This window comes from Onychostoma macrolepis, chromosome 13 (assembly GCF_012432095.1).
Source record: "Onychostoma macrolepis isolate SWU-2019 chromosome 13, ASM1243209v1, whole genome shotgun sequence".
Classification (NCBI taxonomy): domain Eukaryota; kingdom Metazoa; phylum Chordata; class Actinopteri; order Cypriniformes; family Cyprinidae; genus Onychostoma; species Onychostoma macrolepis.
The window spans coordinates 10,519,698-10,547,686 of record NC_081167.1 but is presented as its reverse complement, the minus strand read 5'-3'; the positions used below and the strand labels follow the sequence as shown (position 1 = coordinate 10,547,686).

The following is a 27,989-nucleotide window of genomic DNA, read 5'->3' as shown; positions in this document are numbered from 1 at the left end:
ACTTTTGTAATAAAACAAATTGCAAAAATGGAGACCAGATGCGTACAGAGAAAAACATTCAGTATATAACACTGATGCCACAATCATCAAAACGTTTAGATCTTAATTGCACAGTCCATATGTGCAGCTTTAAGGCACAAATATAAAAAATGCTAAGTATAAGCATAAGTTGCCAAAAATATAAATTCTCTTAGAGCACAGGATGTGAACTGAGACAGGGATCCTCATTTGTAATAATCCCCCAGACATTCACTAAACCAAACCAGCAATTTAAAAGAAAAAAAGACCTAATCTCAATCCATACTGTGGCTGTGTGTAATCTCGCTCAGGCATGACTGTAACCCGGATGGATGGGTAGTGTTGTGATTTATGATTATCAGCATGTCATTCCAGTGCGCTCTTATCTAGCTCCAGGCTTAAACCACAACCAAAAATAGAAATCCTTAATATATCAAGTTTATACAGGGTTTCAGATCCTTTAATGGTGGAAATGATGAGTTATGACTGTTTTATTCGATTTTATAGAATGGATTGAAAATAGAAAATGAATAGATTCAAAAACAAATAACTTTCAACAGGAAGGGAAAAGGTCAGCATCTGTGAATGGCCAATAGCACTCTCTGGAAGCCCATTTTTGAATTCTTGCTTAGGGGTTTGCCTTGACCCCCACCGGACACGATGGCATGATTTCTCTTTCAAACCAAGCATGTGACCACCATTTATACCCTGCAGCACTAGGGCCCCGATATACTTCAAACAGAATTCAAGAACTGGTGAAATGTCATTTTAAACTAAATCAGGCCAAAAGTTAGTTAGAGTTTATTTCGGGACTTCAAAGTAGCTTGACAGAAAAGTTTGCTTCAGCTGTAAACACCTTCAAACTACCATTGGTCCAAGGCGATTATGTAAGTGTGCTCTGGGGCTCTGCCTTCTTTGATGGTGAAATCTTCTTCTGTTCAGGCTGTCGAAATCAGACATGAGTAAAAACATGAACACACTGGAGAGCTGAAGTTGCAATTCTAATTGAAAGTGACACTGATACTGTTTATTTCATGTTTAGTACTATAAATCTGCTTGCTTTATCTATTGTATAAAGCTATATAACTATGTATGACATGACTAGAGTGCCAAATTGCAGAGCTTGTGAAAACATACCCACTTCGCTATGATCAGATGCTTTCTTAAAGAAATGGTACAGAAAATACCATGCAGAAAATTTGCTGATAATTTACTAACCTTCAGACTATCCAAGTCGTGTAGGTTACTTGAGGATTATTGTGATGTTTTTATCAGTTTTTTGGACTCTCATTCTGACGGCACCCATTCACTGCAGAGGATCCAATGATGAGCAAGTGGTGTAATGCTACATTTCTCCAAATCTGTTTCAATTAAGAAACAAACTCATCTGCATCTTAGATGGCTGAAGCTAAATGGGTAAATCTTGAGCAAATTTTCACTTTTGGGTGAACTGTTCCTTTAACTGCTGTTTTCTTACCGCTGTCATTTTTGTACTGTTTATTTTGTTATTGAGAGAAATGTACGCTGCACATATTTACATCTAATCTCTGTTCTCAGCATGATGTTCACAAACAGTTTACCACTGCTCATGTATATCAAACTTCTTTTTACTCAAGTGAAGAATGAAAGAGAACTTTGCCATAAGTATATCGAGGCCTTTACTGCAAACTCATTGAGTTTCGGGCTGCTTTCAGTCAGTCTCTTGGGTTCTTGGGAACTTTGACGATAAACTCCATGGGGTCTTTGGCCTTGTTGCTGAAAGCCCTTCGAATGGCATCCACCGCATGCTGATGTGTAACACCTTGGAGGGACTCTCCGTCTACCGACACCAGCTCGAATCCAGCCTACATACACAGACACACAAAAAGAGAGATTTCTAGAAAAGTTCAGGTGTAGGACTTGATCATTAACGCAGATGTCTGTTTTCCTGATACATCCCTGAGTATTTCTGGCAGAGTGCAGACAGGCGTACGCTGTCTGAATGGCAGGAAAAAGCAGATGCTGCAGGCACAGGATGCCACTCGTTTCCTTTGTTCTCCTTCGTTAATACCTGTGAGTGATCTCATCTGGCCTGTTTCAGACTGTGTGTGTGTGTGTGTGTCAAGGCTCTGCCAGTGGATGACATCAGCTTATTATACTTCAGAAATGGATGTTTTTCTTTGTGATTGTAACCACTGGCAGACCAGAAGCACAGATGTTTGAGTCCTTCAGGTCAAAAACACATGTCATATCCATCAGCTCTCATCCAAACTCATCTCTGACACCACTAACAGCATAACTAAGTTACATATAAGACTGAAACAGTCAAATCAGAGTGAGCAGAACCAAATTATGTACACCAGTCTCTAGGTGTGCATAGCCCAAAAGTTAAACACACACACAGATGCAGGAGTGTGTCTTTGGAATTATGTCTTTCCTGCCAGGAAAAAAGTACAAAGTACAGCTGAGCTCACAAACGAACTTTAGTTCAAAGTAGGCACATTTCCTCAGTCGCAATCTCTTACCAGGATGCACCTGTTTAGTGAACTCTCTACACCCATCCTTAGCGGTCAGGGTCTGTTTTCATGCTCTTCATTGGTCAGAACAAACACTGTTGTCCTCTTATAGAGACATTATATTTATCTGTTCATTCTCACCTAGAACTGGAAAACATTTATTATTTTGGCTCATTATTTTCAGCTAAGAGTGTAATTTCTTCTGTGAAACACAAAAGAAGATATTTTGAAGAATGTTGTTGACCACTGACTTCCAATATATGGACAACCCCCACCCACACACACATTTCTTAAATGTGAAATTTCTCAAAATATTTTATTTTGTAACTGACAGAAGAAAGAATGTCATACAGGTTTGGAACTACATGAAGGTGAGTAAATGATAAAATAATTTTCATGTCTAGATGAACCATCCCTTTAAATGGGTCATGAACTGAGAAATCAAAATTCCAAGGGATCTTTTGACTCCAATCTTTTAAAAACATTCTGTAAGTTTCAGAACTCAAAACGTTCTCATTAGTCTAAAAACAGCTTATATTGAAGCCAATCTGCCAAAACGACAGCTTGTGGAATGTACAACTCTATGATATAAGTGTGGCTAAACACCACCTCCACAGAAGAAGATCAACACCTGCTTCTACATCACTGCCTGTTTAGTCCCGCCCACCAATTCACGCGTGTAGTGTAAATAACGAGAGAACTTGGTCCTTTATTCACTTCATTTTACCACGGATTCATTTACAAACAAGACACAATTCAATGCAGGATTTTCAGAAAGATTGAAACTAAAAGACAATGCTGTGCCGACTATATTGGATCAGACAGTAATGTCGCACCACTGTGATTAACTGTTTTTATTTTGTGGTTGCTATTGCTTTGTCTGTTATTACAGATCGTTTGATATGTACTGAGTATTTATGCGTTTTAAACCTAACCTATCACAGCAGCGTCTATCTATGAAGGATGTAGGCTGTCGAACATACACAACTATTAGCCAATAATAGCAGTGGACGTTTACTTCAGAGTCTACAATCCACCATGTCTATTCAAACAGATCGTTCTGATGAAGGGGGTTAAAACAGGACAGAAAATAGCCAATTACTTTTTAAGTTTTTGTTGTAAAAATCTTGATAACATTATAAGTGGACCTCAGAGAACAGTACAAAACAATAAAAAAGAAAATGTATGACCCTTTTAAGTAATGCCCAGTTATATATCTTGTTATATAAAATATAATTTACTCAGATATGTCACATTAAGAATGTAAAACGGGATGATAACAGCAATTCACATTGACGTTTAAGTTCCTCATACAAGTAGGTTTACTATTTAGGCCTTACAACTTTAACAGCTCCTGAGGTGTGTTCTGATTGACAGGGTCCCTACGCAGTGTTGACTGCTCCCTACTCCCTAAGCATGGGATATCTGTTGAAGTGGACTTCTCTGACAATAATCACTCATTTGGAACGTCCTCAAAGAAAGGCAATGATGGGGTTACACAGATTATGATATAACATAAATAAATATTGTAATTTATTTTAATTTCGAATTTAAATACATATAAAATACATCTACAAATATGTATCTAATAAATATAGTCAAAATTTATATGTTTAGACTGTTAACAGATTGTAGTGGTCTCATCTCGTGTGCTTTCTTTCCTACACGCAGCCTTATATTTTCACCTATTCATACAACACAATATGCAAATGTAACATTTATCACCATAACCATTCATAAATACTATGAATGCTACTATGCTACGAAATACTATAAATAATTTGTATAATAATAACAACATTTATTGCAACCTCTCCATTGCAGAGCCTTTAAAAAACTCTTTCAACGACTCTGCTCCATCGTTAGTTCTTACTGGTGACACGGTGCACAATGACAGTTTAGTGATTTTTCCTCTCCACTTCCTGTGAAGTGATGTATCGATGTGCCCTTATTCCCTATGCCGTTTGCAGTGCCCTTCGAACTACACATGTACGCTCCCTTCAGATTGGAATACCCTGTGAAGTCCACTTCGCAGTTGTTTTTTTAGTCGAATGGAACGCATCTCTGGCCATAAATTTAGGTAAATTTAGGCAGATTCTGGGTGGCTAGTTTATAATAAACTCAAGAAAGCTTCTAGTCTTTGTAGTTTAATCGCTAAACACACGCACATGCACACTTTTGGCAGAGATTTAATGTTGGTTGACAGGCTCAAAGTACTGTGCACACACATAGAATGCTATTGAATTATTGCCTTAATATTGTCTCCAAGTGTTGATTTAGTTTAGAAGTTGTAGAAGAATTTAAGTGAGGAAACAAATATCATGTCTCATCTCAAATCAAACACAACAGAACTATACAAAGGCTTTTCAAGTGAGCACATTTAAACTAAAAGATTAACACTTTTATTAATTTAAAACACTTAAAACTTTTTATGTGCTTGCCAAAGCTTGCGATGAATTTTAATATATCCTGCACACTTTATGACTTAAAATCGTCAAGAAAATTTGGAAAATATTTGTTGCAGAATGCTGAACACGTTTATAGTTTATTATTTATTCAGTTTATTTAGAGGTCTATGTTTTGGGTGAATATTTTGTGTATTTTTGTTGCTGCCCCACCTGCCCTTACAGACGAGTCGTGCATGACTAAGACTATTCCAGTCATGGTGAGTGAACCCAAAAGTAGAACACAAGAACTACTTAAGAGCTTTATTAAGAGTATTTCAAAACATTATACTTAATGCAACACACTCTGTTTGTGTCCCTTTATGGCCATTTAGGGGCCTAAGATTTGTTTAAGCTGACATTCTCATCAAACAGCACTTATATTAAGGAGACCGCAGGGACATCATCAGTCTTTTTTTTATGCCATCTGCCTTTTTTACTAAAAACAAATCACCAAAGCATTCTATGGTTTCAGAGGACAAGTGGAGTCATTTATCAGTGGATAGCAGAGTACTTCACTGTGTGCATGAAGAGAGAGAGAGAGAAAGAAGATGACTCAGGAAAGCGTAAAAATCGATGTGTTTGGCCCTCATACAGCAGAATAGAAACATATTTTCAGATTGCATGGCTTTTGAATTCACAAATTTGGGCCAGACAGTGCTGGTTAAAATTTACTTGCAATTTTTTTGATATATATAATGTCATCAACCATCACTCTAGCAACCACTCACTCCGAACGCCCTAGTAATGGCTTAGCAAATACTGGGAAAGTTTTCAAGCCCCCTTGTGGTGGCAAGTTTTGCACAGACAAAAGTCCCTTGAAATTCTCTCCAGAAAATGCCCAAATATAGTTAAATCTGTTATTAAACTGAAGCCCTATGTATTTATAAGCTGAAGAATGACTATCAAGATCAACACAACAGACTATAATCAAGATGAAAAAGAGAGTGCTGGACTAATTACACATGAGCCAAAAGAGCAGACTCTATGGAGCCCCAACACATACACAACACCTGACCTCCGTCTGCCATGCGTGTCAACAACGTATGATAAGAGGGATGTGACTGCAGACATTGTGTGACAGAAACCTGACCTCCATGCTGCCGGAGCATACTTGCCGCTCAGATAATACAGTTATCAGTCAGACAACAGGAACAGGAAGCATGTCAACAGGGCGCTCCACACTTTCCCTCTGCAGGCCTGTTAATCTGCAGAGCTCAGTGAAGATAGCTGCTCTGAAGAGCCTCTCACGGCTTCAGGGTGAGACAACAAGTGAATTAAGTGGAATGTAAATTAGTCAGCCTTTGGTATGAATGGAAATACCCACTAGTCTTTCACACCAAGTCCAGGTGGAGGCCAGAGATGAGTGGATGTTCTTGGCAACTGAGGGGTTTTGAGCCTGACACCAGATCTCCTGAGTGTGGCAACACAAGCCTCTCAGAGCAGGCCAGGGAAGTGCTGTCACCTGATAGGCTGTAATCGACAAGGATGTGGCTTCTCTTGACAAACACACACACACACAAGCGCACATACACACGTGGGATTACAGGGTTTTAACCTTTTATGCTGGGTCACAGAGTTGCTGTTGGTATCGTGCCGTCAACTTCTGTGACCTTTTGGCCTCATTCTGCCTCATTTCTTACAGATGCAAAGACCTGGATGTTGTATAGACACAGTGGTACATAAAATGACTAGCGTGACATCCAGCTTCGTGCTTGATTTACCAGCTCCATCATGGTCTACCAGCAACACCAGCTCCAAACTAGAACTAACCAGAGTAAACCAGCCCTTTGACCAAGCTGGTCTTTCCAATAGAGATGTACAGCATGTGTTTTATGTGCAGAAAGCTTCCTTAAAAAGAAGCAGCTGACTCAAATATTGTGTTTTCTGGCCTGGTTGATGTAATTCATCAATAATGAATGAGTTGCACCACTTAAGCATATAAAAATGCCTCTGTGCTCAGCTAACGTAACTGAGTGCTAGTTGTAACCAAAACAGAAATCACAAGGCCTGCAGCCGTTGATCATTACCAGACCTTCCTAATAATGATTGGGTGACAAACACACTATTCATCAACTAATAATGCTAGGATGAATCCTACCAGCAATATCCTTATACATTATTTGCAGCAATGGTATAGAATTTGATAAAGAAGTTTGTGTGAGAAACTTAGTTGCAAGTAGTAGACGCTCCTTTTGAGAACATATTCCACTTTGTCTTGTTCGATTTCAGATTTTCCAGCTCAAAAAGCAAACTATGGTTGGTCACTCACTAGACACATGATGCTCTGTGCATAATTTGCATCAGTGTTATAGATCAGACCATCTCATTCAAGTCTTGAGACCAAGACCAGAAAAGGGCAGAGTCAGTGTCAAGACAGAGTCCACATGCTCCCAAGTTAGAGTCCAAGGCCATATTTTCAGTGTCTTGGTCTTGTAATAGACTCAGAAACGTGAACTTGACTCTCTTCTGGTCTTGACCTAGAATCGGACTCGACCTAGTCACACTTCTGTTCTCCGTCTCAAATAAGCTTAGCCTACTGTAGATGGATCTATATGAGGATCAGTTACCTTCAGAACATTACTAGTAGATGCTGCTCCTCCTGGAAAGATCTTCTCTATCTTCACCATTGGCTGCACCTTTGACTCAATCCCACCTGAGATGCTTATTCCTGCAAAAAGAATAATAAGAATCATCTAGTCATCCACATGTTAAGGATGAGTTCAACTCTCTATATATGCATGAAATAAACACTGCATAACCAATCCATCTACATTATTTATATTCTTATATTGTAGGCCTTTTATTTGGATGGATGTGGAAAACTTTTAATTTTGCCATAAAAGTAACAGATACTGATTCCAGTCCAGACTAAACATATTGGAGATGTCAGCAGATGTCCTCCAGCTGAGCAACTGTCATTAAGATGAATAGAAATAATAATGCTTAGCTTTCTCCAGTCCAGGACCATTATAGACCTTCTTGAATGGGAGTGCACTCTATCACTGGTGGGTTACTGGTTGCACTGGGCAATTCACTGCCATCTTCTGGTGAGGTTAGAAGAATAACTGAAGGAGAATCTCTTCTTTAATACTAATCTATCAGTGATTGTATGGTCTTTTTTCCACAAAGTTCTTATTTCTTATTTTGTCAGTGTACACTACATACTCAGAAAAAAGGTACAAAAGCCATAACTGGGGCAGTACCTTTTTAAAAGGTACACTTTTGTACCTTATTTACCTCTAAAGGTGCATATTAGTACCTTTAAGGTACATACTATACTAGTACCAAAAGTGTATATATTAGTACCTTTTTAAAGGCCTTTTTAAAGACAGATTTTGTGCCTTTTTTGATTGTGATTCATTCTAGACCCACATGCTGTGCAAATCTACCGTATTTATAGGCTTTAGTCATACTATTACTCATACTCACAAACAGAGATCTGAACAGACTCTAACCCTAAGTATTAAACTTTAGTATGCAACTCATCCAACACTGTTTATATTACCGACAATAATTGCCCTTTTAAGGAGAGATTACCTTTCTAAGTGATTGAGTTAATCATATTTCCCTGGTGAAAGATACAAATGTCATGATTCACAATGAAGGAGGAGCCTAAACCATGTTTATGGATCAAAATATAATAGAGGCTTGAATGTGGGAACTTGAAAACCACCAAGCAACCCAGAACACTGTATAATCCACATAGCAACATGATTTAAAAAATCTGCAGAGCAACCTGGCAACCACCCAAAACACCCTAGCTTTGTGGGGGCAACTTTTGCATTGGCAAGCTGTACTTACATTTCATAAATATATAATCAACTTATTTTGGTCAGAAAGAAATGGGATGATTGTCATTTGAGAAACGTTGCCACAAAGCCAGAATACAGTGACTCCGAGTAACTCACCAAGGGACTGTTTAGTTTTAGAGATAGTAACTGTGGTTAGTTCATACTCCTGCGCTGGTGGGGTTTCTTGGCTGTATGAGTGTCCATTCACTGGTACTTTCCAGTCCTGATCTGAGCCGGGCGCAAAAACCTGGGTCAGTGGTGTCCTACTCCGGCGATGTGCACTCATTACGGTATGCTTTACATCTTTACCATTCTGGGATTTGTCTGTTTTCATTCTATGCCCATTCCTATAAGGGGATCTCCCTCGCTCTGAGACAGAATCACCTCTGCTGGATAAAGAGTTGTGGTGTAATGTCCTGGGGAAGCCATTGTCTCTTCTCTGGGGGGAGCGTCCGATGCGTTCCGTGCCATGAGGAGACTCTGAGTGTGTCCAGCTGGGCCGAGCAGGACTCAGTGAGCGATTACGGAGTGAGTCTGTGATGTAAGTGTCCACTGGTACATCCAAGAGTGGTGTGAAAGCTCGAGGAGGAGGAAGTCGTCCAGTCGGTAAACCTGCCAAACGCAGCCGTTCCAGATCTTCAATGAGCTGCCGTTCTTTCTCCAGATCCTGTACCGGCTGAAGGTGGAATCCACCACGGTAATCTGTGATACAAGAGGATATTAAAACCATTTCTCACACATTCTAATCTTAATCCCAGGTTATCATTGCTCTAAACCCCACTTTTAAAGGCTAAAGGAACGTTAAAGGGATAGTTCACCCAAAAATGAAAATTCCGTCATCATTTACTCCCCCTCAAGTAGGTCCAAACCTGTATGAATGTCTTTGTTCTGCTGAACACAAAGGAAGCTATTCTGAAGAATGTGGGAAACATAGCAGTTCTGGGGCACTATTGACTTCCATGGTATTTTTTTTCCTACTATGGAAGTCAATGGTGCCCCAAAACAGCCTGGTTACAAACTTTCTTCAAAATATCTTCCTTTGTGTTTGGCAGAACGAAGAAATTCATTCAGGTTTGGACCTACTTGAGGGGGAGTAAATGATAACAGAATTTTCATTTTTGGGTGAACTATCCCTTTAAGATGCTTATAATTTAAGGCTGGAATGCACTACACGATTTTTGCCCTGATTTACAGCCTGGAGAAGTCAATGCTAGTTGCCAAAACTCAAACCAGTCTGCAGATTTGAGCTGACTGATTTCATAGAAAATCACATAGCTTCAGATTTCATCCAGTCAGAGGATATCAAACATGTTTGATATTTTGAGCTGATTTTACAACAGGTATTGTTTTCATTTATCATATATGTCTCCTAGATACATGGCACACATTTCTGCGTGGGTTTGTTGTGATCACAAAGATTTTAAAGTCTGGTATTACAAAGTTGACAATTGTATGATGCCTAGTGTTTAAAATATGTTCAGATTTTTAAAGTCATGTTCTGTATTCCAGCATTTAGTAGGGGCAGAGTTGAGTAGATTACTTACAAATTGTAGTCCATTACTGATTACAAATTATATGATGAAAACTGTAGTTAGAAACGTAATCTAGATTACTCGTTTAAGGTAATGTATTTTGACTACTTTTTAGATTACTTTTTATCTGACTTGTTTTAATCTTGCCTTTAAACATACCATATTGATACAAAACCGCAGAGAGAGAAAATATATTCCATTTTTTTATATCAACATCATAAAATGTATCAAACATTACATTAAACCAGGGATCCCCAAACTGGGCCTAATGTAAGAACTGCAGTGGGTCTGTGAGTTGATTAAAAGCTAATAATTAAGTAAATCATAAAAAATGTAAAATAAATTCTTTAAACTTTTGAACATTTAAAATAGTAATATTTAATTTGTTTATCTGCCTGACACGTCAATGAGACCGTTAAGAAACACTGAACTGTAAATATGCGAATGTGTAAAATTATTAAAATATTACCTTCCTAAAAGATAAATCAAGTAAATATTTAATGTCAAAGGGGTTTGGCTGACAAAAACATTTGGGAATCCCTTTGTTTCATATACGGACTAATTGCTTGAGAGGTTCAGAAGCATGGATTGCAAAATTATTTTATGACATTTTTCATGACCATTCAATATTGTGAATATAGTCAAAGCTAAATAGCATGACAAACAGTAGGATTTTTAGTAGGGGTGGCTCGATACCACTTTTTCAGAACCGATCCCGATCCGATACCAAAAATTCTGAGTATCAGCCGATACCGATATCGATCCAATACCAGCACAGTTTTTTTTAATCAGTGTAGAATTTCTATACCTTTATGGAAGAAATTTTATGGTGCTTTATGATGTTTTTGTGGCTTTTGTGGGGCTTAATACCCAATCCGGCAGAAAATGCCATTATCGGAGCAATACCGATACTGAACATCGGATCGGCGCACCCCTTTTTAGAAAGGAAAATGTAAAAGAGAAAAAGAAAAAAAGAACAATTAGGGAGAATCAATAAATTATTAATAATTTACTGCCAATTGTGTGCATTATATGTAATCGTTTAATCCATAAAAAAGTAACTGTAATCTGATTATGAGCATTATAAAATGTAATATACTCTAATTAGAAGTACTTGATTTTTTTAATCTGATTACATAATCCAGATTACATGTAATAAATTACTACCCAGCTCTGAGGAGTGGTGTTAGCATTGTCTTTTACTTGAACTTATGAAACCCGTCTCTTGTGAAGAAGGGTTAGCACCACTTTTGCACCGCTGAAATATTACAGCTAGATGCTTAACAGCAGATATCCAATCACATCCCTCACATTTGAGTTAAGAAGAGACTGATTTGTTCCTACCATTTTAGTCCGAAACGTCCATTCAGAGCAATATGTAGGCTTCTGTTTACCCAGGGTTTAGAATGACCCAGGGTCAATATTTCAAGTGTGAAAAGCCTTTTTTACCCTAACTGCATAAGTGTGGCTAAAATGTCCAGATATTTTTTGGGGCTGCTGGATGTCAAGGTACATGGTATTGCCATCTGATATCATTATTGTAACATAGTACCACATAGGTAAAATTATAGGCATATAAATACAACTGAGAATTCAGAATCAAAGAGTTCCTCCTCCCACGAACATACATATAAAATGGTATAAAAGCTGAATTCATTTACATCTCCTTAAATCAGTGCAGATGTTACTAAACCTCACACACACTTTCCCTTTCATCCAGAAATGTGAGCGACAATTACACATTCATATCCATTGAGTAAGCAGCGGTGTGGCGTTGCATACATGCACATCTCGCTCAGATTTCAGGGGCCTCTTGCACAGAGAGTTTTGAATTACTCCTCTGTGGACATTACAAAGGAGCTGCATTAAGTCTCAGACCTGCGTGGGTGGACGCTTGAAGGTTAAACAATGCAAGGCGCCTTTCTTGCATTTCAGAAACGACTTCCATTCAAAAGTCAGAGGCACATTACAGCCCAACACTGTGGACAATGACAGCGGGCACTGTGCACTCCAAGGTTAGAGGTTAGGAGGTCATGCAGTGTCAGCAGCAGAAAGAAACAGACAGGCTATCTGGCAATAAGAGACAAATTATCTTCTTTTGGCACTGATGCATGTTGGGCATCCTGCAAATGATGCATTTGTGTCCTAAATGGCAGCTTACAATGAAGAAAACTGCATAGGGCTTGTTATTAAAAAGTGATGTTAGTGCACAGTAACAAGGGTTTTAGAATGAGAGGGATTGTGTGTGTGGATTAAATATCAGCAACAGGAAATTTGTAGTATATGTATGTGTGTATACGGTCAGACATTCATTTCAGGATATGAAATGGCTGGTGCAGAGGAGAGTTTGTGTCTTCTGGTTATATAATTTCCTTCAGGGATCAGTTTGAGGACACTGCACAGCACTGAAAAATGAATGAGTAAACTCAAGAAATAGAATAGAATAGAATAGAATAGAATAGAATAGAATAGAATAGAATAGAATAGAATAGGACATTCCAGTTCACACCAGAAATAGGTTACCTGGGATGGGAGTTATTAGATGTCGACGGGGTGTTCCACCATGACGAGGAGAACGCAGGACAGGAGACCTTACTGGGGAACCACAAAAACACAATGAACGGTTCAAATTAACTGGTTTCAAATTAAAATCCAGATTTTTCACCATCAAGTGCTCAACATATATGAACTTGTTTGGTACTGTTAAAATCATCCCAATACGCTGTTACCAAGCTCAGCTAAAGTGTTATTTTGATTTGGGGTTTGTTTGGTCCCATTTATGGAAAACATTTCTTACCAGAGCGGTTTTTAAGTATGTCATAGGCTTCAAGCTCAAAGGGCAAAACCATACTGTCAAAACGGCCCAGATCTGTGGGAGGGATGATCATTCTATATAAAAGAAAGTGAATGTTAAATTCCACACAAAGTACAGTAAGTGGCTGCATAAATAGTGCAAACGCAGGCAGGAGATATATGAATATATACATTTCAGAGGCTGACATTGAAACACTCCTTACCTAACCTCCCTCAACAGCAGAAGCTTCTCAGGCTTATCCAAGATGGCCAGCAGGGGGCGTACCAGATCCTCAACCACACGCTCAACTAGAAACTAAAGAACAGAAGGAAATGCCCTAGTTCAGCGATTTACTCCTGATAATGTGAACTAGTCACAAGCACTGGGTTTAGAGTCTAAATCTTACCAAATTTGTGCAAAGCACGAAACATTCTTGCAATTTAGGGCTCACAAGCTGTCAATACAGGACTACACAATTTTGTAGTAATGAAGTAATACGGTCTGCTAATATTTCACAAGCATTATCCGGATAACTGTGGCATTGTCTACACTGAAAATGGTTGGTGTAGAAACTACTAGTAATTTCACAAATAATTACAAAGAATGCGAAAGTAATGCATTAAATGTGAATTTATTTTTAAATAGTAAGACTGAGGTACTCTCTTGTAAAACACGCTCCAGTAATTTTTGTTTTAATTACAACTACAATTTTTTACTCTGTGGAGTTCTGTATGATTTGGATAACTTGATCTCAATTGTAAATGGCAACGCAAATCCCTCTTTTGTAAGCATAACCAGCATGCACATTGATTAATCAGAAATATACATAGCAAGACAATAGAGCCTTTTCTAGTTAACCACATAAACATTTGGAAAAAGGATAAACCTGTAAAGTCATAAATGAGACAGTATTTCAACCCAGCAGATTTTAGATGACTCACCCTTTTACAGTGTCTCATGACAGCCGCCACCTCATCCTCGTTGAGCAGCTTGCGGGCCATATCCTCCAACATGGCCATGGTCTCCGGGCTAGGGATGGGGCTGTTCTCCCTCATACCAGCTCGAGTCTCTCTGGGAGAACTCAACAGGTTAATTATGGGTCGACCCCGCTCTTTACCTGAGGACACAAGTTCTGGAGTCAGTCTACAAGCTCTGATGACAGCTATTCTCATTTAAAGATTTATGGTTTTGGCATCTTTGGTTCCACAAAGAATCCACTGAAGCTTTCCATTGCACAAATGTTTTTTATTGTGGAAAAGGGTTCTTTAGATTATTAAAATGTTCCTCACAGAAGGAAAAAAAATATTCTTTACTGTTCATTGTAAGGTTATTTAGGGGACCAAAAATAGTTCCCATCCTGCTCCAGATTTCAGCTCCAACACACTTGATTAGAAGTTTCTAGTGAGTCTGAAGACCGTGATTAGCTGGTTCAGGTGTGTTTAACTAAAGTTGAAGCTAAACTTTGCCATTTTTAAGAGTGAACTAATTGCAATTATGTACAGACAAAAAGACTGGCAAATCTGACTGGCTGACAAGCTGTGATTAGCTTGGAGTTTTCAATGTGTTTCTAAGTTTTGCTGCAGTATGCACTGTAGAGAAGGAAGCTATGCAATTCATCATTAGCTGAGCAAAACCATAGGGGTTGGACTCAAGGCCACTCCAAGGGAATTACTGCAGAACAGTGTACAGTAAAGCAGCTCTCTGATTTAGGCTTTTTAAAAACTCATTATGCTGCTTTCTGGCTTTTCAAATGCAAATATCTTCCTCAGCTATTCCCTGGTATCCACAGAAAGTGATCCTCATCAAAATATGTTAAATCACATGTGGACTCACCCGGTTCGTTATCTAAATGTTTTGGGGATTTGGATCTTCCTCTGTGTCCATCCCCTGTCCCTTTGTCCTTCCTGTCTCTAGAGGACGACCTTTCCCTTCTGCGTCCGCTTTTAAAGAGCAAACTGACAAAGGTTTTGGAGCGCTGCAGGGTGCTTCTCTCCGTCTCTACCTTGTCCTTTTGATGCTTCCTTTTCTTCTGCTTGTCCTCTGATCAACATTCAAGCAGAAACATGTCACCTCCAGGCAAAAAAATACTGAATAAATAAATGTTCACAAGGAAAACTTTAACATGCTCAAGTGATAAAATACATGTATCATAGGTGACAAATGTTCCAAGTTCAGCCCTGAGCAATGGTGACCCAGAAACTGGAGAATCACTGAGATCACAATCCTGTTTCATCACTACTGTGTCCTCAAGAAAGTCATTTAACCCCAGGTCATTGTAGGACAAGAGCACTTTTTGGTTGAAAAACAGCTACTCTGAATTCTTACAATACCTGTCATGGATATAATGGAGTAATTTTTCATATATACATATATATATATATATATATATATATATATATATATATATATATAGCATCACATACTTTTGGGACCTAAGACGTTCTTGTAAAGTTTTTTGAATTCAATACATTTCATTTCATTTTAATTACTGTAAAATATTATGATAAAACAAACAAGCAAAAATAAGTAACTGTACCGAGCCCCACAGATGACATGCTGGGGGAAAAAAAATCAAGATACAGTGGCCAATTTGTTCCCACAATTTCTTAATTGGTTCTTCTTAAATTGTGTTTTTATATGGACAATTTAATTAAATTAAAACAAGTAAACAGTAGCTCAACATGAACAATATTTAACTACAATGAGGGAACAAATTAGTAATAATTGGTCAAGAATTAATATGGGAGCAAATTCTTAATTTGTGGTTAATAGTCCTAAAATAGGTGTCTTGTTTTTCTATTTTTGATTTGGGGTGAAATATGACCTGGACATGTGTGACCCTGGACCACAAAACCAGTTTATCAAGTCGCTGGGGTATATTTGTAGCAATAGCCAAAAATACATCGTATGGGTCAAAATTGTCGATTTTTCTTTTATGCCAAAAATATATATAATTAAGTAAAGATCATGTTCCACGAAGATATTTTGTAAATTTCTTACCATAAATGTATCAAAACTTAATTTTTGATTAGTAATATGCATTGCTAAGAACTTCATTTGGACAACTTTAAATATTGTCCAATCCTAACAAACCATACATCAATGGAAAGCTTATTTATTCAGCTTTCGGATTTCGAAAAATTGACACTTAAGACGTCCAGGGTCACATGTTTCCTTGAGATTCATCGAAGAAGACCTTGTTATATTAAGTTGTGACTGAAGGTATTTGTTAAAGGCCACAAACCCTCCAGTCATTTATCTCCACAGTGTGAGGTATTAAGCCTGGCAAATAAAACAGGATGATATACACTTTGCTGTGTGGATTTTGAGCATACATTTCTCAAGGCATCAGATTCTCCAGTCTGAACCGTTAATCTTTCACGGGAAGATCCCGTGCAGTAATGCTGATGTATTAAGCATTCAGCCGAGTTCATTTAAATGCAGAGATACAATGGCAACACACTGCCATATATTTGACAAACAGACGTAGCAGTGTGACTCTAAAGGTCAATTGCTGGTTTTCGACAACACATTTTCTATTCTGAGCGGAGCTTCCACAGTGTGGTGTGTGTATCAAATAACCCAAGATCCTCATCACTGATCTGGTTGTGACCTTGGGCCCCAGCACTACAACTGAGATATGAGTTACACGAGTGACACAAACACAGGACGGCCCTGTGCAGCTCAACTCATTTTGATTCACAGCCTTCTGACAGACTGTTTTTAATCTCTTCAAACCAGCCCTACTGTACCTGACACAGTGATGTGACTCTGGGATCGGCGGATGGGTTTGCGAGGCTTGCTGAGAGCCATCAGGACTGCTGTTTTAGGAGAGTCCAAAGTCTCTTTATCCCCAGCAGAGAAGGTCCTTGTCTGAGTTTTGGCAGTCCCACTGCGTATTACTGTGTCTTTTAGCAGGACAGTTTCGCCAACCGTTCGGCTGGTTTCTGTGGTTAAGACCCTACTAGATCTTGATGTGGCGTCTGGCTCCGGTGGGTCTGTCTGCATGGCAGTCTCTATCCGTTCAGAGCTGGGCCGGCGTGAGCGGTCCTCGGTGGAGATACAGACATCCACCATCTCTGAGCCAAATACAGGAGGGAACATGACCTGCGAGAGGCCGCTGAGAGAGCTGACCGGCGTCCCGGAGGAGAGAGAGGAAGTGGATGAGTAGGAGTCTGAACCCTGGGAGGAAGAGGGCTGGCCTCCATTAGCCACTAAGGGGGAAAAGTAGAGACTTTCATTTATTATTTTAGAGATAAAAAGTTGGATCAGTCAGTGCACTGGAGGTCGTCCACTTCATTAAACTTACGTAAATGCACAGTACTGTCTACAGCAAAACTTCTATTTAATAACTTTAATATAAATAAAATAATTTGAATCTTTGACAAGCTGTTTTTTTTTTATTTAGGTCAAGTGTTATCTCGCTTTACATAAAACATTTTAAAAAAGTAACGTAAGGTAAAGTAAAAAGGTAAGGTAAATTAACAGATTTTACTGCAGGCCAAAATATGATTTAACTTATTTATCTGCGTATATATTATATATTTTAATAGATTTATTTTATACTGTATATTGTACTATGTATTTATTTATTTATTTATTATTCTATCTATCACTGGGTCCACCTAAATACATTCATTTATACAAACAAAATTAATTTTAATGCATTAAATCAGATATAAATAGCTTTTTTTGGGTAACAACTGCTATTTACTAAGAAAACAAAACAAAACAATATAAAATAAAATAAAATAAAATAAAATAGCAACACTTTACTTAAAGCCTTTATGTATAATGCATTATTAAAGTAGTTTTAATACATTAATTTTGCCTTGTATTGCATTGTACAATCTCATGAATAATTGTATAATGCATTACACCCTTTAATAACCCTTTATAATGCCTTATACACAAAGGCTTTAAGTGAAATGTTACCAATAAATCAAAATAATAAAATATAATAGAATAAAACAAAATAAAATAAAAAAGCTTATCAAATAAAGCAACAGACAGAGTTCTGATGTACTTTTACATCTGAATGAACAATTTATCAGTGTTACTAGTGTTAAATATGGAGCAGAATTACATGAGCTTCTGTCCTGCAACCTAAATACCCCTGAATCACCCTGATGTTACAAACATGCACAATCCTGGACGACTTATCTGAATGTGAACATTACGATCTAATCTGTGGCTATTTTCAGACACTGCCATCCATATTAAATGGAAAACAGAGAATCGGAGGGCAATGAAAAAATCTGGCTTGACATGTTGGCGTTCAGCTTTAATCTAGAGATGGGCCATCCCAGTGCACACCATCAATTAATTATGAAAATTGCATTTCTATAAGTTACAAGTGCAAATAAGAGGGTCGCACAAAGCATGCAACCTATCCATTAATATTAACAGGTAAGATGTTAAATAGTGATGTTTGTAGGTAACGGTTACATACATTTATTAAGCCAGCTGTACTCCGCCACCATTTCCTTGTAAGCAGGATATCGCCCAGCCTCCTAGGACAGGATATTACACAAGACATAATCACAGTGAGAAAAGAAGCTGCCTTAATTACATTGCATGCAAGTTCAAAAGTCCTTGGGTATAGTTCATTGTGCAAATTAAGTCTAAACAGCCTAAAAATGACTTCAAACAGCATTTTCAACCAGTCAAGTCAGGAGGATATGACCTCATTTCTGATGCCCCAGGTGTATGCTGACCTCACTACAGGCTCTCATGAAGTCATGAAACAAGCTTGAACATCATTAAGATGATGGTAGGAGGCAGCCTGATCTGCCTTGCAGGAGAGTAAGTCGCTGTGAGGACAGTGACGTCATGCAGGAGCTAGACTCGAACAGACTGCAGCAAAGTTCAAAAAACACCCCTTTCTCCTTTTGTTTTGACCCTTGTCTGGCATTTTCTCACACTGTCACTTCACTTATCACCAGCAGAGCTCATACTTACCACCACGAAGAGGCATCAATAGCTAACAAAGCAGGCATTTAGCAGCCCTATATACTTATAGCACCACTGCAGGTTTGATAGAGCCTTGCCATGGGGCAACGAGAAAAGGCCATAAAACGAGGCTTTCTGCTGATTATAACTTGATCCCTAAGGCCTGGTGAATAATGCACACCCGCTGGCTGTTTTTCACAGGTGGAACCTGAGCTCTGCCTGAGTAAAGCGAGCAACCAGGAATGTGACGGCTAAATGCCAGCTGTCTGCTTTGCTATGCTTTCTCACTCCCAGACGCAATAAGAGGCAGTGTTGTTTAACATGCTGTGGTGGCAATTAATATGCCAAAGCACTTTGGAAATCATTTGTCTTGCTAAACTAAAAACTAACATTTTCCTGATAAACTAAGATGTATGCATCAATGGACCTTTTTTTAATACTGTTATTAAAAAGGACACTCTCTATTATTTATTCGTAAAACTGGGTGGGTGCTATTTCCATAAATAAGACTGTTGATAATGCTGATCATCTCAAATGCTCAAATATCAGGCCTATTGCTAAAGTTTTGGTTATTCTCACCTTAATGGTCAGCATCACGTGAGTGTGACTCTTTAGCACTTCTACTGCATTGCTGTGTGTGATGTCCTCAAAACTCACTCCATTGGCTGCCAGAATCTGATCCCCCATTTTAATTCCATTCTGCTCTGCCAAGCCACCAGGGTCCAGCCTCATCACAAAATTAAACAAATCATCCCATTAATAAAGTTCAACAATTAACCATAGCATCTAGGCAACAGTTGTCATGAAGTTGACAGACGTTGAAATGTATCTCTTAAACCCTGGGCATTTTGTCTTACTTTGAGACATAGATGCCAAGGCTAAACTCTTTGCCACCGCGGATGTTGAAGCCCAGGCAGTAGTCATCTGAGGTTGTGTAAAGGTGCACTATTCTGCGCAGGGCTCCATCTGAACTGGCCTCTGAAGGTGTGCGACCACTTTCTTCCACTACCATCCTTCGGTGGATCAGATCTACCCTGCACACATACATTCATATGTGTTTATAAGCAATAAACAAATCAGTGAAACAATAATTTCAGTCATTCTACAAAAAAACCCCCCAAAAAATGAAAATTCTGTCATTAATTACTCTCATGTCATTCCAAACCCTCCATTCATCTTCAGAACACAAATTAAGATATTTTTGATGAAATGCGAGAACTTTCTGACCCTCCATAGAGAGCAATGCAACTGACATGTTCAGGGCCCAGAAAGGTAGTAAAGTGTGAAAGTGTGAAAGTATGGTGACCCATACTCAGAATTTGTGCTCTGCATTTAACCCATCCAAGTGCACACACACAGCAGTGAACACACACACACCGTGAACACACACCCGGAGCAGTGGGCAGCCAATGCTGCGGCGCCCGGGGAGCAGTTGGGGGTTCGGTGCCTTGCTCAAGGGTCTCACGTCAGTCATGGTATTGAGGGTGGAGAGAGCGCTGGACATTCACTCTCCCCACCGACAATCCCTGCCGGACCTGAGACTCCGACTCTCTATCCATTAGGCCACAACTGCCCACATCGTTAAAATGGTCCATGTGACATCAGTGGTTCAAACGTAATTTTATGAAGCAACGAGAATACTTTTTGTGTGTGAAGAAAAGAAAAATAACTTTGTTTAACCATTTCTTCTCTTCCATGTTAGTCTTTGACGCGCGTTCATGAGAGTACTGTGATGCATGTTTGTGGTGCTCCTGATACGGGAGCAGGCGTTCTGATGTAGAACACAGATACACCGTGCCTTGTTTGCAAGCAGAGGAAGATGCACCCCCTACATAAAACAGACTTGCCCAGCCTTACACTGAAAAAAAGATATTATTTTTTTTATATATTTTTTTTTTAAAGTAAGGGTTGCAAACTATTTATTTTAGCTACGTTAAAAAAAAAAAAAAAAAACATGCTGAAAGTTAGTCAACTAAATTCTAATGTAGCTAAAATAAATTGATTGCAACCACTTACCTTAAAAAAATGTAGTAAATTCAATGAATCATTTTTTTCAGTGTACTTATTTGAACCAGAATATACAGAATATTTGTACACAAAAAGTATTCTTGTAGCTTCATAAAATTACGGTTGAACCATTGATGTCTTAGGACTATTTTAACAAACTCCTTACTACCTTTCTGGGCCTTGAACATGTCAGTTGTGTTGCTGTCTATGGAGGTTCAGAAAGCTCTCGGACTTCATCAAAAATATCTTAATTTGTGTCCCAAAGATGAACGGGTCTTACGGGTTTGGAACGACATGAGGGTGAGTAATTAATGACAGAATTTTCATTTTTGGGTGAACTATCCCTTTAAATTGATCAAAAGTGACAGTTAAGACTTTTTACAGTGTTACGAAAGATTTATATTTCAAATAAATGTTATTCTTGAACTTTCTATTCATATAGGAATCTTGAAAAAGAAGAATAGAATTTTTCAAAATATTACTGTTTTTATGGATTTTACCTCAGTATAAGACATCTTTCACACACACACACACACACACACACACACACAAAAGGCTTTTGAAGGGTATTTACAAAGTTTATTATCAAAGCTGAAGCGTGTCATTTCTGCACAACTAGTGTTACCAAACAGAATTGTCCCACACTTTCATCGGACAGACAAACTAAAAACCCCACCCCACACTTAAACCACTGGTTCTATGCTGCTGTATTGAGCCGGTTAGGATGCTCAAAAAAAGCAGAAAACCATTTTTTTGAATGTTTACAGCATTTAAACATTGAGGGAATTAATCTACAGGTGGTTTACTTATAATTGTATTTGCATATTGAGTTAAGATAGGAAAAAGTGTTTTAATATAAATAATTACACACTTCACTTTTAAGTAAAAATCCAGTGTTATACACAAGCAGACACACACATAAATCTTCTGGTGAACACACATACACTTCTGTAATAAACTCGCTCACTCTACTATCAGTTAATGAAATGGCTGAGAAGACCACTATGGTAACTCTACCACTGGTGTATGCTGAAACAGAAGCTGAAGGAAAAGATAACAAGTAAAGGCCAAGAGTCACAGGGTTTCCACCCCGTTAGTCAAGGCAGGGAAAGAGCCCATCACTACGCTCTGCTTATCTTCTCAGTTCGGTTAGTCTAATTAAACCCCATCTTTCAAAAATGCCTAAAAATACAGTCTTTCAAACACTAAAAGAAACTCTAAATGTTCAAGGGCAAAACACACTCTTCTGTTATGAGTATTTGGACAACCTCCAGGAGGCAGGCTTGTGGGAGACAGGTCAAGCTGCCATACAAACAGCTACTTTTCTTGCATAATACTAAAGGACATGTTGATGCATTTCATTACTTTTTTGTATTACTATGAAAATAAAAAGAATTGCATTTTTAAAACTTTTAAATGCAAAGATACACAATATCTCATGCAATATATACTGTAATATCTGAAAAACTGACAACGTGTTTGATACAGACTTGAAGATGCATCAGCCACAAAATCATCAGTGTAATAGTTCTCAACCAAGGAACTTCAAGAAAAAAGTCCACAAGTTGACTAAGAATAAAAAAAAAAAAAAAAATTAAATAGTATTTTATCTTTTAATAACTATTTAATAACTATTGTTTTTATTGAAGAGCATATAGAATCAGAATCTTTAATATTCTGGAATGACAAAATAAATCGTGATGAATTCATTTATCAACACTCAACATCTCCTAGCTTCTGTTAAGAAAAAAGTTTGAAAACAAGCAATGTTATCATGATTATAACAGAAATAGCAAAGAAAATATCTTAGTCAATATGGGATTCAAAAATAACATTATAAATGACGTTCAGCCTAATATAAAAATGTACAAAATAGTACATCATGTTCAAGTGATGACATAAAAGCTCAACTTACCATGTAGTCTTCTCTTTCGAATAGCGGATACCTGGCACCTTCCCCACACGTCTTACCACCATGCGCAGACGATTATTTCCTGTCAGGACTTTTACGGCACTGCTCATGGTGATGCTCTCCAGACTTATGCCATTCACCTCGACCAGCTTATCCCCGACACACAGGCCTGCCAACTCTGTAGTGTGGAATGAGGAAACAAAATCACATTAATATGAAACTCACAAATAGCTCACACATACATACCTTATTGTAATTAATCTTAAATCTCAGTCCTGTGTCCTCATCAGTTGTAACCCCCTCTGTGTACCTGCAGAGCTCTCATCCTCCACTTTGCTGACAAAGATTCCCAAGCCGTGTTCAGAGCCTCCCCGCACACTGAAGCCCAGCCTGCCATCCTCACTTTTGTCCACAGTAATTGTGTGGATGTCTTCACAGTCATCTCCACCTACAGTGCACCGACATCAAACACAAATAGAAAGCTCCTCTGAAAATAAATATCACTCACAAGTATAGTGATGGGTTTCGTCAATGTTTTTGCTCCTTAGCAAAAGATTATTTCTCATATAATACAATATAACATAATATATATAAGAATTTCCAATGTAAGACTTTCTTTAAAAACTAAACCATTTTAAGCTTTATTACATGTTTTTTTTTTTTACATTTGTTACATGTTTTACTACATGTTTCTCCTTCAATCACAGGATCCTGTTTGTGTTATTTTTGCAGTTTGGTAACACTGTACTGTTTATTGTCCTAGGAATGCATGATATCCCAATTTATAGTTATAGATATTTTCATGTTATGGTTGATAACAGATAAATGGCAGATATCAAAATTGTAAACTATACTGATTAGAATCTAAAAAATAAAAATAAAAAATACTAAAAATATAAATTACCCATTTTAAAAGTATGCAATATTGACTGATATTAATTAATAATAAAAATGGAAAAAAACAAACCTCTAATATTAGCCAATAACCTATATATTTCTATTATATTTTAATCCTTACATGGAATAAACATACTTTAGAAAATACCACCTCAAGCTAATCTCATAAGAAATGTTATATATTTTTCGAATTGGCGATTTTGTATCAATTTGTATGATTTGATTCTTTGACAAATTGCTTTGTGTGGATGATTGTATGAAAACATACAAGCGAGAGCTATCAATCTGCCCAAAAAATAAAACAGCTATGAATTGCCATGAGAATGTGTTGGTTATCTGCATCTAGATCAAGCTCTTGTGGGAGACTTACCATCGACAGGTGCATTGATGAGGATGACCCTGCCCATAGGAGAGGAAGATCTCACTCCTCTCTGGCGCTGCTGCTTCTTGTGCAGGTAGCGTGGTAGAGTAGAAGTGCCAGAGGGCCCTGGCTGGGCACTGGGATGAGCCCCATTCGTCATGTCTTTGCGTGCCGTATCAGACGAATGAGCCATGGCAAAGTGCCGACCTCCCCTCTAACCCTCATCCAGGGCCTGAGCTACTAAAGGGAAAGAGGGTGGACGGGAAAAACTAGAGGTCCAGTTGGTCAATACCAGTCACGAGGATTACAGTCCACAGGATTAGATCCACAAAAGGAAACTCCACTGCAGTGGTGCAGGAAGAAGCTGCTATGAATCCAGCATTGTTCACTTTAGATTACAAGCCATATTGTGACTGGTCTTCACAGAGTGAATTGATCCAAAGGACTCTGACATAATTATAATCATTTCATGAAACAGCTGATAAACAAATTCTATTATCCAAGAAGTGGCAGAGCAAAATATATCCTTATGTGCATTGTTCAGAAGAGAGTCCCACAAAAAAAAAGAGGATGTGTAATAGTGGCTCAGGTCTTTTTGTTGAGTTGAAAGTCTGTGGGTTAGACTGGGGCATTGGGCAGGAGTCCCTCCTCACTGCCAGCGGAGCTTTGCTTGGCAGAAGTCAGTCATCTGGTCCTCCCAGGCCTCAGTGTCTCACCTTTACCTGCCAGTGATCCAAGACGACAGAGAAAGATCTGTGAGAACCCAGCCGCGCAATGACTAATTTCCCATGGGAGGTAAAGTGATATCAGCAATTATTGCATTCTGGAAAGCTAAGGGTTGCACTGTTTCCACAGCAAGAGATACTGAGCCGATGTGGAACACTAATGTGTTAATATATACTTTTTAACTTGTGAATGCATAAAAGGTTAGCAATGTCATTTACATATATTTGAGTACGGGTTCAGAAAAAAGAAAAAAAGAAAAGAAAAAATTGTTCTTAATGGATTAATCAAGAGAATTACATTAGCTTATATTTGGTTTGTGATTATTTTATTTTTACTTTCTTATTTTGTTTTGAAAATGCATTTCTATATAATTAAAAGTGTGTTTCATATGATACATTACCAATACCATACCATTTTTTAAATAGAGATAATAAGGAGTCAACAGGTGTGTTCAGGTGAACAGTACGAAAATCTGTTTCATTCAAAAGGAAGCAGTACAGAAAGTGCAGACTTTTTGAGTGAGATCTACTGGTTCTTTCTGACAGGATCATATAGTCACATAATCTAAAGAAGTTGCCAGCACATTCAAATTTCTCATGTAAACACACAGGTTATAATTATCAATGTAAATTAATTTTATTTTTTTTACTGTATTTGTACATGTAATTTAAGCAAATTAATAAAACTGTATCCAAAAAAAACCTACGTGTATAATCATATTCTTAAATTATTCCTTTACCCTTAAAGTAGCAATAAAACAGGATCAATTTTCCTTGAAGAAACCCACTGAATCCAATGCGCGTCATCTTGACCCCTTATGCGTTCGTGTAGGTTTTTGGGTCAGGCAAGAAAAGAAGCTGGCGTTGTTATTTTGATAGTCTAAACAGGAAGTTGTCGCTGTCGACTGACTGTCTCATCATCAGCACCTCGGACAGCGCTCAAGCAACAGGTTGCGTAAAACGCATTGAAACGCTTCAGTGAACAATATAACAAGACAACGTTCTCAGATGTGAAGTACTGTCTCGCTTCTCCAGAATAATTAGCTTAGTTTAAAGGATTCAGGGTGAGAGGATCTCAAAACTATACAAAGATCATCTTCTATGAGATCCTTAAGGCACAGATGCAGTCAACAAGTTAGTAGGAAATTACTTGCATTACCAGTAAGATTCATCCTAAATAAAAGATCATTTACCGTATTTACTTATCCCACTTAGGCTGTTGTTAATGTGATGCATAAATGCAAGAAAAACAAAGTTGGATAAAGTTAAATGCCTTTACCTGTCTCCATGTTGTGCTGCATGACCTCACCTGAGACAAAGACAATATTAGCCTTCTTTAAGCCCGCCTCTCAGGGCATGTGATTGGATTATGTGGAGCAGCTCAGAAGGACACTGCACAAACTCATTTGGTCCAGTGGTTGACAGTCCTCGCTCATAGCATAAGAGTATTATATGAACAGTGGTCTTGTGGAACAGATCCAATTAAGTCTCACGTTGGTCTGCAGGTAAGCGCCTGTTGCCATATCAGGCACCAAATGAAGAGTATTTCAACAAGATGTAGTCTATGCTTCTCTTGTCTTTGGTGGTTAAATGATCTATCATGATTAAATGGTTGCAAGTAGGAGTGTTTGATCTAGAGAATTTCTTTTGATCAAATGGTGAATATGGTTTCGTCTTCAGGATAAACTGTAATTGATCCCCTTTGGAGCATCAAGGAGATCAGAACATCTTTCATGACACTATACTGCCATGCAGTGGTCATTTAACGACATTTCTTTTCTGTGAATTTGGTTTTTAACCCCCCCACCGGTCACAATAGTGACTGTAAACAAGGTTTTCATTTATAAAGCTCTAAAACCTTACTGACTGATGTTTTAGTGCATTCCCTGCAAATATGGAAAAAATAATGCCAATTGCCACATGACTCCAAAACAAAAAGGCTAGTAAAGTATGTTAACATAAAGATATGACAAAGATTTTTGGTCCACATTATCTTTAAGGTGTCTAGTAGGCTATTAATATATTTATTCACATATATTCAGTTTTGTTGAGTGTGGTCATAGAGTGAGTAAACATGTTGATGGTCACAATATAGTGACTGGTGGGATAACAGTGCATTTAGGTGTACATATAAATCCAATTGCAGTTGTAAGTGAAAGTTGCACTAAAATGTTGCAATGACAAAATATTGCACTAGCCTAAATTAAAAGTTCAAATGTTACAAATAAGTTACAATATTGATGCTGTAATAGCACTAAAATAAAAATGTGATGATATATGTTACAATTATTTAACAATCTTTTATCTCAGTATTCCTATTCCTATATTGTATAAGGGTTTTTATGCATAATAGTAACCCTAGAATGTGATCAAATAGTTTAAAATAGCTGGGCTAAGATATATAAAAACTTTTTGACTGCAGAAATATGTTAATTCAGTATATGGGTCACAGTTGTGACCGACCATAAAACACAATGTTTCACACACTTTTCCCAAAAGATTTTCAAAAAATAATTTATTATTTCCAAGGGTTATTAATGACACATCATTTGGATATTTTCATGTTTTGGAAATTTTTGGATTAAATTGTATTGCGGTGTAAATTGAATTAGCCACTGAAATGAATAATTACTTTAATGTAGACTAAATGTATTTATCGTACATGTAATTTTCAAGAATGTAAACTTTTCAAGAAATAATTACTGATTATTTTAAAGGGTTACTAATGACACATCATTTGGATATTTTCATGTCTGGGAAAAATTTGGGATTAAACTAAAATTGTATTGCACTGTAAATTGAATTCGCCACTGAAATGAATAATTAACTTTAATGTAGACCTAACTTTAATGTTGGCCTATATATTGTAGGCCTACATGTAAATTTCTGCTTCACCATATTCATATTCCTAATGAATAGAAATACAAAATGCAACATACCAAAACTGCATACCATAGGTAGGCCTACATATTTGATACCATATGGCTGAAATAGATGTTTTCAGATATTACCCCTTTCTGTGATAATCATATGCTTCGTAAATATATTTAAAACACAG

General features: G+C 37.7%; 1 protein-coding gene across 2 annotated transcripts; it reads right to left on the bottom strand.

The window, feature by feature from the left end:
• Positions 1-27: 27 nt before the first annotated feature.
• Positions 28-27,134, bottom strand: pdzd7a (PDZ domain containing 7a). 2 transcript variants are annotated; one of them, XR_009273948.1, is made up of 16 exons: positions 24,216-25,044; positions 23,259-23,396; positions 22,952-23,126; positions 19,887-20,063; positions 19,609-19,756; positions 18,530-18,590; positions 16,830-17,291; positions 14,911-15,117; positions 14,019-14,194; positions 13,301-13,392; positions 13,081-13,172; positions 12,807-12,878; positions 8,869-9,453; positions 7,528-7,628; positions 1,237-1,862; positions 28-961 (listed from the first exon to the last, which is right to left on the bottom strand). XR_009273948.1 is itself a non-coding variant. In XM_058796054.1 (16 exons), exons 2-16 carry the CDS (start codon positions 24,397-24,399, stop codon positions 1,713-1,715), a joined length of 2,820 nt encoding a protein of 939 aa, XP_058652037.1. In that variant the 5' UTR covers positions 24,400-24,928; positions 26,211-27,134; the 3' UTR covers positions 28-1,712. The 2 variants fall into 2 exon arrangements, 1 of the variants encoding a protein (XP_058652037.1); XM_058796054.1 differs by adding an exon at positions 26,211-27,134 and having other exon boundaries at positions 28-1,862; positions 24,216-24,928.
• Between the last annotated feature and the right edge of the window lie 855 nt (positions 27,135-27,989).